The sequence below is a fragment of the Mustela nivalis genome (genome assembly GCF_964662115.1).
Source record: "Mustela nivalis genome assembly, chromosome: 8".
NCBI classification, from domain to species: Eukaryota; Metazoa; Chordata; class Mammalia; order Carnivora; family Mustelidae; genus Mustela; species Mustela nivalis.
The window spans coordinates 109610774-109628584 of record NC_139027.1 but is presented as its reverse complement, the minus strand read 5'-3'; the positions used below and the strand labels follow the sequence as shown (position 1 = coordinate 109628584).

The 17811-nt window shown below is 40.4% G+C and overlaps 1 protein-coding gene across 3 annotated transcripts in view; it reads left to right on the top strand.

Moving 5' to 3' along the window:
- SNAP25 (synaptosome associated protein 25) overlaps positions 1 to 17355 on the top strand; it is an 84029-nt gene extending 66674 nt beyond the window's left edge. For 2 of the 3 annotated variants that reach the window (XM_082744412.1, XM_082744413.1), the window contains 4 exons: positions 3694 to 3811; positions 7458 to 7583; positions 10659 to 10803; positions 16054 to 17355. In XM_082744412.1, coding sequence (XP_082600538.1) covers positions 3694 to 3811; positions 7458 to 7583; positions 10659 to 10803; positions 16054 to 16122 — 458 coding nt within the window. In that variant the 3' untranslated portion in view covers positions 16123 to 17355. Of the gene's footprint in view, positions 1 to 3401; positions 3520 to 3693; positions 3812 to 7457; positions 7584 to 10658; positions 10804 to 16053 lie in introns of all 3 variants that reach the window. The other variant, XM_082744414.1, reaches the window with a different exon arrangement.
- Positions 17356 to 17811: the final 456 nt, after the last annotated feature.

Sequence of the window (17811 nt, the reverse complement as noted above, 5' to 3'; positions counted from 1 at the left end):
TTGTCCAGCTAAATGGTTGCATTCAGAAATTCTTTATGGGATTCTTGTTTTATACCCAGGTATCAAGAGACACCAAGGAGCACTGAGCATGACAGATGGCCCTGGAAATGTACTGAGTCCTGGGACTTTTATTCCTTCCAGAAAATTTGTTTCGAAGTGAAATCACCATGAAACCACCTTATCACTAATGTGGGATGATTTAATCTTTCATCTCCATATCTCTTGTTCCTTTTGGTCTTTACTGGGTTATGTGTTTGTTTCGATGCTGAAGATGCAGCCCTTAGGAAAATCCCATGGGATCTACTTCAAGCTAAACAGTGAAAGCTTTGACCTCTACAGAGGAAGGGCAAAGTAAGGCCTCTTCCAGAGTGCCTGCTGACTTTCTTAAAAGGTTCATGGCACTGCAAGGTAGCATTGGAGAAAACATTCCTCTTGCTAAAGTCTACACACTAATATCTGTTACAAATGATGAAAGCTGCACTGTCCAGTGTGATAGCCACTAGCCACATGTGACTATTTAAATTTACATAATGAATTTCCAAATGTTCAATAATGCTAAGGATAATGGCAATCACATAGGTAGCATCTGGTAACTGACTATTCTCATGAAGTCTTGTACACTGGGTCAATAACTTTGACGTCTTGCTACTCTTTTACTGTTTGTTTTTTAGCCAGGTTGGGCATTCTAAGGGCCTCATGTTGTCTTCCTTAAGTAAGATTAGTAGGAAAAAAAATGTCTAAGCTTAGATCCCTCACTATCCTCACATTGGTGGATCTCTCATAAATAACTAGTCATCCAAACACGGCAAAAGAAAGTACAATCTCTTGCCTCAACATATAGTGCCATCATCATACTGGAATGCCTCTCCTAACTCAAAATATTATTGTCCTCCTGAGTCTCCAAGAATAGACAGAAAACAGCCAGAAACCACCCTAGAGAGGTAAGAAGCAGTCAACTATGGGCAGTACATTGCATCAACCGGTGAGATGCTGCTGGTCACACCAGGATGGAATGAAGATATTGGTTATTTTCAAGCATTTCCTGAGAGATGTCCTCACAGAATTCCATTGAAAAGCCATGAAGTCTCCATGTACCAAACACCCACAAACCTAACACGGTATCCTCTAAAGATGAATAGTGAGAATACCAATGACAAAATGGCACCACAATAGTTTTTATATTAAGGGCTTGGCTCATAATTGTGTTGAAGTGATAAATTCAACCAATATTGGTAGCTATAAAATTGTTTTCTGAAAGAGCTTCAGCATCCCTTTCTTAGCTATGACCTTTGCCTAATAGTCTGTCAACCTGTGATAGAACCCAGCTCACAGAAATTCCGACTGCAACCAGCTTGTTTGTTTTTATATTTTAATTTGAATTCACTGGTTCAGAAACACAGCACGTGTGGATCAATTTACATTTTTTATTTTATTTTTACTACCTCCTAATCCCTGGGCCTACAGTAGGTGGTGCTCCTGAAATGTTGTCAGAAAAATTCCCCAGAAAGGACAAAGGCCTGAATATGTACCCCCATGCCATATTCTGTGAATTTCAGCGGTCATTAGTGGAGTGCAGCATGTTTTCCCTGACTCCAGATGCTCCATCAATCCCATCTCCACCCAGCACTCCAGGAAGCTATTAGCAATTATTCCATTGGGATTTCGGTCTGTACTTAACATGGTTCTTCCTTTTGACGATGTTGAGCTCCTTCTCTCTCTATCAGTCCCCCTCGTCAATAGTTAATTTTATCTGCAGGCTAATTTATTACATTCTTTAAAGGGAACTGGAAAGAAGTCTTCATAAAGACACAAAATCTTCTGGAATGTAAAGACTTGCCATCCTTTCTATTTTATTTTATTTTGTCCTTTTAAAGATTTTCTTAAAGACATTACTAGACCTATGCTTACCCAGCAGAAGTTCACTGGCACAACACCGTTTTTCTCCCCAGCTATCCAATGCTGGAGAGACACTTAAATCTTGCCTTCATCATTTATTTGAAGGGCACAGCACTGGTAGCAGATTCTCTAAACTGGATTCTATTCTTTAGCCCCCTTAGAGAGAAACACAGTGGGCTCTTGTTTTCCAAATGGACAGTCTCCCCAGTTTGGGTCAATAAGGAACCTATCTTAGTTTGTAATGATAATTTCCACTGGACAATTTAATGTGAAATTCTTCTAAGTGATTATGTCTGCCCTTAGACTGGAAATAGATTTATCAGTTTTATTCCAATCAAGACTTTATTCCCAGAGGCACAGGCAGGTGTGCATAGAAATGTAGATGAAAAGAGGGATGGAAGTGTAATTAGGTTCTGTAACTTGACAGCCAACACATCACATTGCTGCTTTCCTTTAAGGGTCTTAAAAGCTATTCTAAAAACCCCTTCATTGAACTTGTAATTTACTCAATGTGGTGCCATAACTTTTGAAAAATTAATCAAGTTAGTGAACGTAACCATGGCAACGTAGAAGCATGAGCTGATTTTATGGCTATCGATCTACGTCTCAGATGCACTCTTTGCTGGAAGAGATGACTCGGTAACTGTTCTGTGTTCCAGCCTGTCACCCCTCCTCCAGACACCCATGTGTTTGTTCTCCCTGCTGTCTGCCTGGGGTTGGAATCTAACACGCCCCCCTCCTCCACTGTAGAGCCTGGGAAATCAGAGAGCAGAGAAGTGAAATGCCTTCCAGAACTTTCATAACAAGTAAATCATAGGATGAAGAGAAGAATTTAAATGTCCCAGTGCTTGTAACATGACTCTGCTGACATTGCCTTTTTTTTTTTTTTCTGTTTTTTTTTTTTTTTTTTTTTTTTTAAGCAGTGTCTATGAGTTAAGGATTCAAAACCAAGAACTGTCCCTGGGCTAGGGAACAGCCCACAGCTAGGGGGAAAAAAAGAAAAAGATCTGGTACCCATTGCTAATTATCACCTTAATTGTTGTTATTTTCCCCAAAGAAGATTGACTCTATTTACTACCCTTACCTGGTGGAGGATACTTAAAACCAAAAGACAGAGATATTTAAAGTTGAAGCAGGTACCTTCTCTAGTAACATGACATCTTGAATTCCTAAAACACTAACACCATGTTTTTCTTTCTCTTGGGTTTCGCTGGTGTCTGAATAAGTGAATAGGTTGTGTTGCTTTCCTGGACACTCAGAATCCAACAGGCCCACGTACCCCATCCCATCATGTCTGAATTACAAACTATTTCAAGCATTGTTTTTGTTCATTTCCTTCCACCTGTGCCTGGTAGGGCGGCAGCAGGTTCCAGCAATGCATCCTCTGGGACCATGCATTGTAAAATCTTTCTCTTTCAAATTCTGCTCCACATAGTCATTTCTCATGTTCTGTTGGAAACCCCCAAAAAATTCATTCCACACTGTCATCCCTTTGTCCTAACCAGAACAACTCGATCGTGTCGAAGAAGGCATGAACCATATCAACCAAGACATGAAGGAGGCCGAGAAAAATTTAAAAGATTTAGGGAAATGCTGTGGCCTTTTCATATGTCCTTGTAACAAGTAGGTACTGGGTACCAGCTCTAATCTGTGGCGTCCAGTTTTCTTTCTTTTCTTCTTTCTTTTGATTTTTTTCTTTTTTAATGTCAAAGTGAATGTCTGAAGTTTTGTCTTTTTTTTCTTTGTCCTTTTCCATCTGCTTCATTCTGTGGGGATAAAATACTTGTGTTTAATCAGAACAACTGGAACGCATTGAGGAAGGGATGGACCAAATCAATAAGGACATGAAAGAAGCAGAAAAGAATTTGACGGACCTAGGAAAATTCTGCGGGCTTTGTGTGTGTCCCTGTAACAAGTAGGTGCTGCCTGCCTGCCTGAAGCTTTGGTTTCCCAAGGCCCATCTCCAAGCCTTGACAAGCTCATTCCTGCCAAGCACAAAGGCAGGATGAGTATGTGGCATGCAGAACAACAGATCAATACCGTATCCAATGCATTCATCTCATAGCATAGATGATATTAGTGGGAGTTACTGTTGATGCATTAAAAATCAGGCATACTACAGTGAAAGCTTCACTGTCAGCAACTTTTATTGACAAACGTTTCAACATTTTCCAGAAAGTGTACCTTGAGACAGAGATGAGCCTCAAGAAAGAGGCACCCAGGAAATTTTGTTTTCCTACCACCCCAAAAGCCAAAATTGCAGAGCTAGAAAATATTGTGGGGGTAAGTTTGGAAGTTGAGAAACACCTATGTTCAAGATTGGATTTTTCCAGAAGCAAAAGAGACAGGTAATTTGGCCTAAGCGAGCATCCTTAAGACAGAGAGTATGACAGAGATTGCCCCACCAGTTGCCAAATCTGCCCAGCGATTAGACTGTAGATGCCCCAACTGCACCCAGCACAGAGGCTGCGAGCACTTTAGCAAGAGGTGCTCAGGCCTTACTCAAATTGGACCCATCCCTCTGAAATTCTTCCTCTTGGAAGATCTACCTGTACACTGACCAAAATGTTGAAATGTGTAGATTTTGCATGCACGAACATCACAAAACATTCAACTGTTCTCAAGGTTCTGCAACGCTTTTTTGGAATGTAGCAGAAATGTGACATGTGGTTATAAAGGTTTACAACAGAAGGAACCTGAAAATGAGGGTTCTGGAAGATAGTCTTATTTGACTAGCAGTGGAAAAAAAAAATGCATGAGTGGATTGTCCAACATGCATTTGGAAAATTAAACCCGTTACCCAGCCTCCCTCACCCCTCCCACTTCCCTTTGAACAGAAGCCTTTTTCCTAAAAGCTCTCCTGATCCTAGCTTTTAGAACAGCAACTGATGTCATTTCTAGCTGATTATACAACTGTTCACGTCCTTTAAACTTTGAGGCTGATTTAAAATATCCCACTTCCTGTTTAGGAGGGGGAGGGGCTCGATGTACAAATAAATTTAAAATTGTTTTAAAAGAATGATCTACAGTAAAGCCTGATTAACTGGAATCCAGCTGACTGGAACTCTCAAATGTATTTATACGTTTGCTTCCTTCCACTGTTAGTAAAAAGAGACAGTTGAACAAATGGCTGGGGGATCATGTCGGGGACTTAAAATGGTTTCTCTTGAAGGGCAATCTAGGCAGTTCACTTTCTATCGCGCAGTCTACATCCTGTAACTTCCACACCTACGGGGACCAAACAATAAAGGTTGATCCTCAGAGGAAAGGCCATCGGGCACACCAAGTGAAACCATAATCAAGGAAAAATTCGGTCATGTTCACTACCCTAAGACTGTAAGGCAAGAAAGTGTCTTGAGAATCTAACAGATGTTCAACAATCACCCCTGAAACCTAATTTTCTTCCATGGCCCACTGTTAATTAAGAAAGTCGTGCCATTCACCAAAATGACTCATGGCTACGCATTCCAGTTAGTCAAGACTTAACTGTATATCCTTTTCCGTGGCCTCTTGCCCCCCAGGTGAGATTTCCACCTGTCTTGTGATGAATTCCCACAGACACGATTTCCCCATTCATCTTCTGTGTGGAGAAAGCATGGAGGCAGGCCCCGCCCCAGGATGAATTCTAAAGTTCAGATGAAATCATGGCCCCTATGCATTCCACATAGTAGTTGGCACAAGAGACCCTAACTGAGCTTCAAAGCTTGAGTGAAGTGTTCCCTATTGTGTGTAAATAATGCTTTAAAAACCATGTGTCACAATGCAGTGGCTGGTGGTGCCCCAGACTCTGTGAGGGCTTCGCCCTGTCTCGGCATGTTTCAAAGGACTATGGTAGATGTACGGCAGTTCTGTGAGTCTATGTGCAGCATTGTGGGTGCAGTGATTCGCCTTCTTTCAGAAACGCAAACTTTCCCACCCCCTTGACTTTGCCAAAGATGGTATACCAGATATCTTACATAGCAGAAAACCTCACGAGGTCCATATAACTTCTTGTAATGTGAGAAGGGAGGGAATGGGGAGTCAGAAAGAAAACAAAGCCAGACTCTAAGCTCTATTAAATTAGTTTTTGGATCCTGTCCCACGGAGTGACCCTGTGGCTCTTTAGCAGAGACACTTCTGACAGCTCCAAGGGCTATGGCATAATACACTAGATTGTGGGAGTTGCTGAAATTCCATTTGTAAAAATTTTCCGGCTTATTCCAGGGTTACTTGGTCCCCAATCTGCAAATATTAGTATTAGAGCCAGTTTATAATAGATGGCTGTGATCCTCCAGTGTAAGAAAAAAAAAGAGGGGGGTGGGCATAAATTCTGGTGTCTTATAAGAGAAAATAGGAAAATGGGACCACAGGAAGCTCTCTTGTTTTTGGACTGAAAAGCATGTGGTTTCTACTATGCAAAGAACCTAAAAACATCTTTGATTGCCTTAAATTACAACACACCCACCAAAATATGCTGCACATGTTTCTATTGGGCACAACAGGTATGCCTGGATTTTAAGTTTGTCTCCAAGGCAGCTCAGTGAAATATGGCCCGTGGAGACCACAGCAGTTCCAGACCACTCTCCCCTGCCACATCCCAGGATAGCTTGAAATAGGAGTTGGTAAACCCTCCCACCCCGTCCCCCAGCCTGACAAAGAAGCTATTGAACTGCGTTTCAAACCCACATGAAGGCTATTACTGTCCTGCTAGTGCCTTTCTCGAGAATGGCCAACTTCTGGAGTAGTTTGGCTTAAATGAGAATGCTTCACTTTCTACTCATGCCTGTAGCTGGTGCATGAAGAAGACGTAGAGGGATTTCCTTTTCTGGTGCTAGATGGCTTGTTCTCTCTTCTATTTTCCTGCATTCATTTCACTATGCCTCTTTTACTTTTTGTCTCTGTGGACAAAGGTTTGTACATCAACTAGATGTATGGTAACTGTTTGGAAGTACCGATATATTATCTAATTCAAATCATTCTCGAGGCAACTCAAAGACCACCACCCTTGGCCAACCGCCAACCCTTTATGTCCTTCATGCAGAGTTGGAAGAGTTAGTTCCACACATGCGTTAGGGGAAGAATTAAAACAGGGAATCTTTGCATGATGGTGTGTCAAAACTTGGTCGAGTATGTTTTTCTTGGTAACAGTGTGTTGCTGTGGTGTGATGTACACACTCTACTTGGCAGTCTTGTTATGTGTCTGTCTGCCAGTATGTTTTTCTGTGTGTTTTGTGTCTCAAAATATAACCATGTCACTGAAATAGAACTGAATGTCCTCCAGCTACCTTAATCCTTGTCTTAAATCCAACTAAACTGCAAAAACAGACCAAAACAAGAACAACCTTTGGGCAAAGGTTGCAGTCTTGACAATTGCAATTGGCTCGATTGGAAATGAAATGCTAAGTAGCTGAGGCATGGTGGTGGCCAACTGTTTGGGTCCAGATCATGATATATCGGTATTCTCTGATGCCTCGAATTAAAACCCATTTGCTTGGTTCGGTTCTTCGCTTGAAGAGGTGACCATTGTTGTGAGCTTGATGCTCCACTCCCTTGCCTTGTCACTCACCCTCTTTTTTGCATAGGCTTAAATCAAGTGATGCTTACAAAAAAGCCTGGGGCAACAATCAGGACGGCGTGGTGGCCAGCCAGCCTGCTCGTGTGGTGGATGAACGGGAGCAGATGGCCATCAGTGGTGGCTTCATTCGGAGGTGAGCTGCATGCAGCCAGCTCTATAGCCCTTGTCCATGGTTAAGTAACAAATCACCCCTAGCTGGGTGGTTCTTAAAGCAACAACCATTTTACTGGTCACTTATGAATGTGTATGTTGGATGGGCAGTTCTGCTACGAGCCCCTCCTGGGCTCCCTCATTTCATGCAGGTGGATGCACGATGGCACTAGATGGTCTCAGGCACTCGTCTCTAGGGCAGGGCACCTCCACTCTCCCCCGTGTGGTTCCTCCAGCAGAACCCTGGCTTCTCCCATGTTGGTGGCAGCATTCCAAAGGGGCAGGTTCCAACATACAAGCATTTATCAAGCCTTGTCGGGTTTGGCAGTTTCATCAGACAAAGGGAGTCACATGACCGTGACCGGCATCGATGTGGCAGTAAACAGGTGTCTCGTTCCACAGATGGAATTGAACAGAACTTATTAAAGACATTGTTTACAGAGGTGTGGGCCAGGTTGATAACAAGCGATGGTAAAGCATTTGTGGACTAGCAATAGCAGGAAAACTCTTGAAGTTTCTGTTATCAGAACCCAACAGTAGTTACCACTACAGAGAAATGCAGCTGTTGCAAAATAGCAGGAAATGAGAAAGGGAAATAAATGCCCCCATTCCTCTTTCCTCTTGCCCTCCAATATGTCACTGGACATCTGCCAAAGCCTACTGGAAGCCTGAGCATCAAGAGAATCTGAGTGATGCAGTTGAGAGAGGTCAGCATCTCTTGGCAGAGAGCAAAACAGGTCAGAGAATGGACCTGCAAAGACAAATAGAGAATAACAAGCATCCCTGACTTCTGATTTCCTGTGGGACCTGGAAGCAAAACCCAACTTAAGGACCTATTTAAAAATCTCAAATTACACAAATCTGCCTATCTAAAAATCAGCTTTCGGGAAACTGGAAAACAGAGGAAATAATGACAAATATTCCTGTTAAAAAGAAAAGAAAATGTAAAAAACCTCTTTTTTTCGAGGCCACTACTATGGCTCAGCAGTGATTAGGGTGCCTAGTGGCTTGAGTAGTACAGAGATGTATATCTATCTATGCCTGGGTCATTGTAGCTGATGTTACTAGCCAATAAGCCAGATTCAAGTAACAGATCATGGTCACTTAGGTATTAAGTCCAGATAGCTACATAAAGCCTCACAGATGACAATTCTATTCTTTTTTTTTTTTTAAAGATTTTATTTATTTATTTGACAGACAGAGATCACAAGTAGGCAGAGAGGCAGGCGGAGAGAGAGGGGGAAGCAGGCTCTCCGCGGAGCAGACAGCCCGATGTGGGGCTCGATCCTAGGACACTGGGATTATGACCTGAGCCGAAGGCAGAGGCTTTAACCCGCTGAGCCACCCAGGCGTCCCGACAATTCTATTCTTGTTTCTATCTGCTCCCAGGGAAACTAGACCAAGGGTTCTCAATCCTGGATGCACATTAGAATGACCTGAGGCTGTTTTTAAAAAACATCAGTACTGAGGGGCACCTGGGTGGCTTGGTCAATTAAATGTCTGCCTTTGGCTCAGGTCATAATCCTGGGATCCAGGGGTCCTGGCGTGCCCCACAATCCCGCATTGGGCTCCCTGCTCAGTGGGGAGTCTGCTTCTCCCTCTCCCTCTGTTCCTCCTCCCACTCACTTGCTCGCTTGCTCTCTCTCTCTCCCTCTTGTAAATAAAAAATAAAATCTTAAAAAAAAAAAAAAAGTGAGACCCAAGCATCTGGGCTCTTTAAGCTTCTCAGGTGATTCTAATATATAATCAGCATTGAGAATCATGGAACCAGAAGTATGCCTTAGCTGTTGATAGTCATTTAAATAAGCTTCTTTTGCAGGTAAGCAAGCTAGGAAGTTCCCGTTTAATTTCTCCTGGTTTAGGCTGCTTTAAAACCTTTGTGGGCCAGTCTACACTGGGAGTTACCATGGGGGATGGGATTTAACCCCTCTGAACAATTTTAGCCTATCACCATCTGCAGTGGGAAACATACTTAGCCAGAACATCCTAGAATGAATACTTACTATTTGCAATAAAGAGTCACTACCTTCTTAACTTTTAAGCTGAGCTGTGAAAAAGATGGCAAGGTGGTAAGGCACTTCGAGAGCCCACCCCTTCCTTGCCAAACTGGAAAAATAATCTTTCGTCACATTTTTTTCCCTACAAAATCACCTATTCACAATGCCACCAACCCACCCCCACTGCAATGAAATTGGAGCAAATAGAAATCATCTTGAATAGATAGCTCCATTTGGGTTTCTTGGGAGCAAGCAGGATTAAGGGGCAGACTGTAATTATCCTTACTCTTCCCGGCGATTTTGGTCTCAAATGGGAAAGAAAATGAGCAGAGAAATTCTCTGACTTAACACAGGAAGCCTTTTCTTTGATTCTCAATTTAACTCTTGGAGACTTTGGTTGACATTTCAGAAAGAAAAATAGAGTTTCTAAGTAGTCCCATCTTCATTCTCTGACCCAATCCTCTCAACTAAAATAATTTTTTTCTTAAAAAATGAAAATTGGGATAAACATATGATCACAGAGAGGAAATGACATGCTGGTGCAAGTGAGAGAAATAGATAAATTAATCTATTTAATCCACCTTCTTTAAAAATAGAAAGGCAAGGGTTCAGAAATGATATTTAAAAATTCTTTTCCAAGGGCAAACCCCTTCGGGTCCCATTCCTCCCTGGGAACTCTGTACTATTATTTTGCTATCTCTCAGTAAATTTTGCTTCACTGCCTACCAAAAATAAATAAATAAATGGATAGATAGATAGATATTAAAATTATATTCTAGGGGCACCTGGTTGGCTCAGTCAGTTAAGGGTTTGACTTGATCTCAGTTCAGGTCTTGATGTTAGGGTCATGACTTCAAGTACTGTGTTGGAGCCTACTAAATAAATGATTAAATAAATAAAAATTATTTTCTAATGTATAAAAGCCACAATGTACTCATTTTGAACAGAGGTGCATGGGATTGATACCTATGAGTGTCTAGAGTTTCCCTGAGCTTTGGGTCCATAGTATTTTAATTTTTTCACATTTTCTATCTGCTAAAAAATTGCATTTTGACTACCAGGGTAACAAATGATGCCCGAGAAAATGAAATGGATGAGAATCTGGAGCAGGTGAGCGGTATCATTGGAAACCTCCGTCACATGGCCCTGGACATGGGCAATGAGATCGATACACAGAATCGCCAGATCGACAGGATCATGGAGAAGGTAAGCTTGTGGCAGTCAGTAAGCTTCCATTGTTCCTTACTTCTTCTGAAATACCACTGGGATAAACAGCACAGTAAGTCCCTCAAACTGTGACATGGGATTCAGGCATCCTGATAGGTGAAAATTTCCCCCTTTATTTATTTATTTTTTTTACCCCCTTTATTTTTTTAGACAAAAATTCACAACATATAAGTATGTAAGAAGGTAGAATTTAATCTAGCAGGTTTTCTTCAGAGGCACCTCTGTTTCGGGACTTGTGCTAGGCTCCAAAGGACATGAGATGATGAAGATGAGAAAGACATCATTCCCACTGCTAAGAAACTCACAGCCTACAGGAGGCAGTGAGCCTCCAGCTGAATTTACTACCACACGAAAGATAATTTGCCAAGAGAGCCACACATAAAATGCTAAGTAGGGTTAGAGGAGGAAAGATTTCAAGAGTTAAGCAATGGAAAAATCTCCAAAAAAAATCAAATCCAGTCTTGAAGATCGGTTAGGAGCTTGTCAAGAGATGATGTAGGAATAGAATCAGGAAATAAGGGAAAGAATACTTATTTTAGTTTAACCAGAAGATGAATATAAACTTTGATTTTATAAATGCCAGCGCTTTAATGATAGTTCAAAAAGGCCCAGATTCCATTTCCAGTTCAACAGTTCACATGTCCAGATCTCAAAATAGAAAGCGTAGTCTGATGAAGTTGAGTTCACACAAGGACACCAGATGTGGCTCGAAGACAAAACCCCCTGGTGTCAACAAGAGGCACAAGGAAAAGTGAAGAGGACAGAATGGGAAGGGGTGGGTTTAGGGGCTTGAGACTGGAAGGGAACCGAAAGAAACACTGGATAGCCTTTATAAAAAGATCTGGGACACCAAAACCCAATATTCCACATTATACAAATCTGACATACTTGCTATGATCTTGTATTCTGCCACCTCCCCAATCAGTAGAGTCCTAAATATTGCTTATAATCTAAGATGTCAAAATGCCAACAGGAAGAAATGGATACATTATAGCTTTATTGGTAATTATGCATCTATAATCAATTCTAGTTGGCTAATCTTACATTGTATGAGTTTATGCCCTGGGAGATACTGAAGTTTTGAGCCTAAAACCCTGAGTTTCTTTTTTAACAATTCATTCCACTTTAGTAAGCAGAGAAGGATGCTTTGAATCCTAAGGGCAAACATTGGGTTTCTTGGTACCCAAGAATGTTCCACTGAGTTGAAAACAGAAAGAGCAAACATAAAGGAAACGCTTTGCCCTATTGTGTTCTATGTGCTCCCTATTAAAAATATCTGATCGCATAATATTTTGCCTGATCGATACAGAGTTACACAAATGTCAGTGTTTGCTGGCAAAAAGCTTGTGCTTTGCTTACTTTTACAAGTCATGACACACTTATCATTGTTAAGAGCCTTTGATATGCTAAAGCTTTTAAAGCTGCACAAATCAATAGATTGTAGGACAGTATTGAGAGTTTAAAAAAGGGCTGGAGCCAACACAAGCTGACCTAACCCATTACAGCCCAGAAAAATGAGCTAAGAAACAATGGGAGAACCATCTTCCATCAGGAAAATGATCTGAAAAAACAAGAAGTACTCACTTTCTGCCAATGAACCCAATTTACTCACAGATGTAGAAAGATAATGTACCTCTAACTCAATTAGAGTTCCAGAAGGAGTAATTTTACTAAGAGAGAGGGGTCAAATCTTTATTGATAGAGTAGGACTTTCAGCACAAAAAAGTGTTCCTGGAAAGGCAAGTGGCATCTTAATTCTGCCACTTCGCACTTCTACTTCTCTTCTCTGGGGAAGAGAGCTTTTAGAGGGGCCCAATTTATGACAAGGGCAAAAACGTATGCAGCTATGATGTGTAATTGGAAGTCAGGCAAGTGGTTTGGAAATAGCCATTATGGTTTGTGTCATTCTTTAAGTGCTGAATTGTTTAAGAAGTGAGAGAGGGGGGTCTAGTTGCCTTTGAATAACTAGTCTTTGTCATAGCTCCAAAATCAGAATCTGAACATAATTGGATAGAGTCAGGTTCAACCCAGCATTGGCACAAATGATACATGTCCTATGAGCTGCCCAGTTTTTAATAGATTTCGAACTTCTCATGTAGGTTCTCACTTGTGATAATAGGAAACAGTGATAAAACTTCTCTTACATCTCTAACAGTAAATTAGGCTTACAGTCTAAGAATAAAAAGAATCTTGGGGCACCTGGGTGGCTCAGTCTGTTGAGTATCCATCTCTTGGTTTCAGCTCAGGCCATCATCTCTGTCTGTCTCTCTCTCTCTAAAATAAATAAATGACTAAAAAATTAAAAAACAAAACCAAACAAAGCAAATGTTCTGATGTTTCTCCCATATTTTCTCATGGCCCCCGACAATAATCTTCAACCTACCTCATCAATCATCGTCCTCTCTCATCACTTGGATTGATAGTAAAGTTTTGTAAGTCCAAAACAATGTAATTTTTAATACATCCCCATGGACTGTCCAGAAATTACTTTGTCTATTTAAAAGTCTTGCTTTCTGCTTTAAGGTGTATATATGTACAGTCTTCTAAGGTTGAAATGGTATAATTTCAGAAAACTAAAATGGGGAAAGTTTTATTAGCTGCTTTATGTTGTTCAGGAAGTAGTCATGTTCAAACTTCAATTTTAAACTTGTCAGTGGTAGATACCACACACATGTTGAAATACAGTGAGGCTGAAGATTTAGCCTTCCTTTGAATTCTATCAATGAGGAAACCTAGCATCTGAAAACTAAGGTCTTCAGTTCCAGTGGCATTTCCTCCTGCTTACCAGCTTCATGACCTGATTTCTTCATCTGAAAGATAATAAGGGAACAATTCAAACCTCAGATAAGAATGGGGCTACTATGTAGGGTAACAAACAGCCACTTCTGGAATTCTGAGCAGGGGCCTAAAAGCTAACTGCCATGGTCTGAAGTTGAGATTTCCAGAGTGTTCAGAAGGATGGGCTAATGATCTCCTTCTAACTCTCTTAGTGGCTCTGCGGGGATCATCCTTGCTTTCTCACAAGGGCAAATCATGTGGCATATCTCGGGTATGCCGATGAGCTTAAGATTCTCCAAATAGAAATATGGAAACTGGGGTGGGGTATATTCCATAAATACAGTCCTAAAGCTTATAAAAAGAATGAACACAGAGGCATTCTCCAAATACCAGGGAGACATCTAAAAGGAGCTTACCTCAGGATTCTTTCCTAAAAGATGCGATTTCTGTTACATAATAAAGATGTAGTACCTATTGCATAAGGTATATGGGCTTGAATTTTTATATGCTTCAGAGAAAATTTAGGTGGAAATCACAGATCTTCAGTGGACATAGGTCTGTTTTAGATCCTTTGACGATGTCCAGAGAATAATCTCATGCTCTGCTTCAAAATATCCCCTTCCGCCACCAGGTGAATGCTCACCAGTGTATTCTTAATGCAAAAGTTTCTAGAATTCTCATTTCTAGATGTGCCATCCATTTTTAAATTAATGATTTCTTCCCATTTGAACTTTCCTTAGTATTCAGCCTGGAAAAATAGCATAATTAAATCTGCAGAAACATTTCCCATTGCTCTGAGCCTAGAATTTTCCTTTGCACCAAAGTATCCTTATTTCTGATAGACTTTATAGCTAAAGAGGGAAGATTTAAGAACCACATAAAATTGGAGAGAATACTTATTTTCCAAATCAGGAACCTAGAGTCCAAAATATGAATCCATAGATCAAAACAATCAAGGAAAATTATGCTCTATCTTAACTTGTTTTGAAAGTCAACTTTTGATTATCCAAACAGATGATAGGAAACCATTGCCAGATAATTCAGAATAATGAATAATATAGCAATATTTCTATTTTAACTTGGCAAATTTCTAGTTGAATATAGATAATTCTAAATGTGCTGGGAATTCACAATTAAACTAAATAAAGTATATCCAGCTTGGTGGAGATTGGAAAGCACCAAGCACCCTAGTAAATGCAAAATCAGTAATCATTAACAAATGCAGGTGGATAAAAAAGCAGTTCAGTTTCCCTGTCCTGGCTCTCAGCTTCGTGTTCCTCTTTCCAGGCTAGAGAGGGGCAGACACCATTATAAGTCTTGATAAGACAAAAACAACAGCATACACAGAATCTTCATCTTTGTCTCTGCTTGCTCACTCATACCTTTCTCAGTGGTGTTGGGAATAGTTCATTTTCTGGGGTTTGAAAGTCTATCCTGGTAGCAGCTCTGGGTTTCACGCTGCATATACAGAAAAAGGTGACTGAAAGAGTGAGATCAGTCAAGGCACAAAATTATGGTAAAAGTGCAAATGGTAAGTGGCACCTGGCTGGCTCTGTCAGTAGGGCATGTGGCTCTTGATCTTGGATTTGTGAGTTCAAGCCCCCAGTTCGTTATGGAGCCTCCTTAAAACTAAATAAGCAAGCAAGTAAGTAAGTAAACAAATAAGCCAATTCTCAAACTCATGGGAGTGAGTCTTTAGAAATGGAGCTTAAAATTATTAAACATCCTGAAAAAAAGTCGAGTTTTCACTCAATAACAGTAATTGCAACTTAAAATATATTGAGCACTTAATCTTTGCAAAAAAATATTCCAAGCACATTATTTGTACAGACTCATTTCATTTTCACAGCAGACATCAATACTATAATAATTAACATTGTGATTACTAGGTGGACTCTGACTCCATGCTGCCTGGTTTCCTCATTTGGACAAAGGAATTAATAATAATATACACCGCATAGTTAATATCAATCTTGATGTCAAGGTTGAATGAATGGGATATAATAGACATTTGTGCTTGTTAGCAGTATTCTTTTTTGTCCCAGCCACGAGAAAAGCAAGCCAAGGCCCCAAGATGTTATGTAAATGACCCAACGTGACACTGACTCAAACCCAACTGCATAAATGGTGGTAATTCAACTCAATCCACAGATGTGAATGCCTTCCAGAGACATCACTGGGTGTCATTCCAGGACAGAAGGATAAATGATATAACCCTGTCCTCAAAAGGGTGCTCTCTGGTAGGGTGAAACAGTCATGAGTACTGAGATGTAGGACCATGTCCAAATAGAACCACAAGCAATGTTTCTGGGATCACAGAAGAAGAGAGTGTCAATTCTGGCAGAAGTTTAAAGATACCTTCACTCAAGAAGGGGGCATTTGAACAGACCCAGAAGGAAGAACAGAATGTCCAAAGGTAACCTGAGTTCTGTTTTCTTCCCTTTTTCCTAGGCTGATTCCAACAAAACCAGAATTGATGAGGCCAACCAACGTGCAACAAAGATGCTGGGGAGTGGTTAAATGTGTCCACCTGTATTCTCTTCCAAATGCTGTTGGGCAAGATAGCACCTTCAGGCTTTTCTCATCGTATTACCTAGTAGGTCTGCACACATACACACATCAGTTCACCCCCATTGTGAATGTTGTCTTGTGTCATTATCAGCTTCCCCAAACTATTATGTGTCTTGTTCTTTCTGAGTCTCTTTCTTTCCAAAAGTTATATATAATAGTCATTTGGTGGCTCTAACTCCCTACATAAGATGTCTTGGGTTTCATTTTTCCTTTTCTCTCCTCAGTGGTGTTTGCTGAATGACAACAATTTAGGAATGCTCAATGTGCTGTTGATTCTTTTAATACACAGTATTTTTCTTGTAAAACTGTGACATTCCACAGAGCTACTGCCACTGTCCTTTCTTTGGGTGTCAGGCTCTGAAACTCCCAAAATTTGCTGTCCTTGGTTCCTCATGGCTGTCATCTGTCTTTATGATTTCATGATTAGACAATGTGGAATTACATTACAGGCATTGCACTAAAAGTGATGTGATTTATGCATTTATGCATGAGAACTAAATAGATTTTTAGATTCCTACTTAAACAAAATCTTTCCATGACAGTAGCATACTGATGAGAAAACACACACACACAACAACAACAACAGAAACAACAAAACAACAACAAAGCATGCTCAGTATTGAGACACTGTCAAGATTAAGTTCTACCAGCAAAACTGAAGTAGTGTCACTTTCTTTCTGTCAATATATAGACTTACTAATCATGATCATCCTTTTTTTAAAAAAAAGAATTTTAAAAAAAAGATGGATTTGACACACTTACCATTTAATCATTTCCAGCAAAGTAGACGTTTGGCTGAACTATGTCAAATGAATGTAATATAGGGTTTGTTTGCTGCTTTTGAAGGCTATGTTTCAGAGAAAGCAATCTTGCTGTGAAACCGTGTGGAGATGTAAATTTTATAAGGCTGACTCTTACTAATCACCATTTCCCCCTGTGGTTTGTTATCAGTACAATTCTCTGTTGCTTAATCTAGAGCTATGCACACCAAATTGCTGAGATATTTAGTAGCTGATAAAGAAATCTTTAAAAAAAATAATATAAATGAATGAAATATAGATAAACTGTGAGATAAATATCATTACAGCATGTAATATTAAATTCCTCCTGTCTCCTCTGTCGGTTTGTGAAGTGATTGACATTTTGTAGCTAGTTTAAAATTATTAAAAATTATAGACCCCAGATGTCTGCTTTAATTTCTTCATGGACTCCGTCTGATTTCGCATTCACGTGAAAAGAGGAAGTCTGGCCACTCCCTCCCATTGCTCCTGAGAAGCCAGTTCTGTGTGCTAAGAACACTGTGTGGAAAAAAACAAAAGATGTCTCTTTTAGACACAAGTCCAATGGCAGGTGACACTTGGCTTCATTCAGAAATAGCTGTGTGTGGATTCAGTGTTGGCTATGGGAGAAAATACAGTTTTCCAGAAGATAGAAGAAAATAGCTATGGAAAAAAATCTGTGGTACTCAGGCTTGACCCTACAAAGATTTAGGTTTATCAGGTATCGATCAACTCTTCCTTCCTCTCTCCAAAATCCAATCCCAGCACCAAAAGTGAACCCTTCACAACCACACCACTGCTGCCCCCACTTGTTTGACAGCTTTATTGATGTACCATATAATTCACCCACTTAAATGGT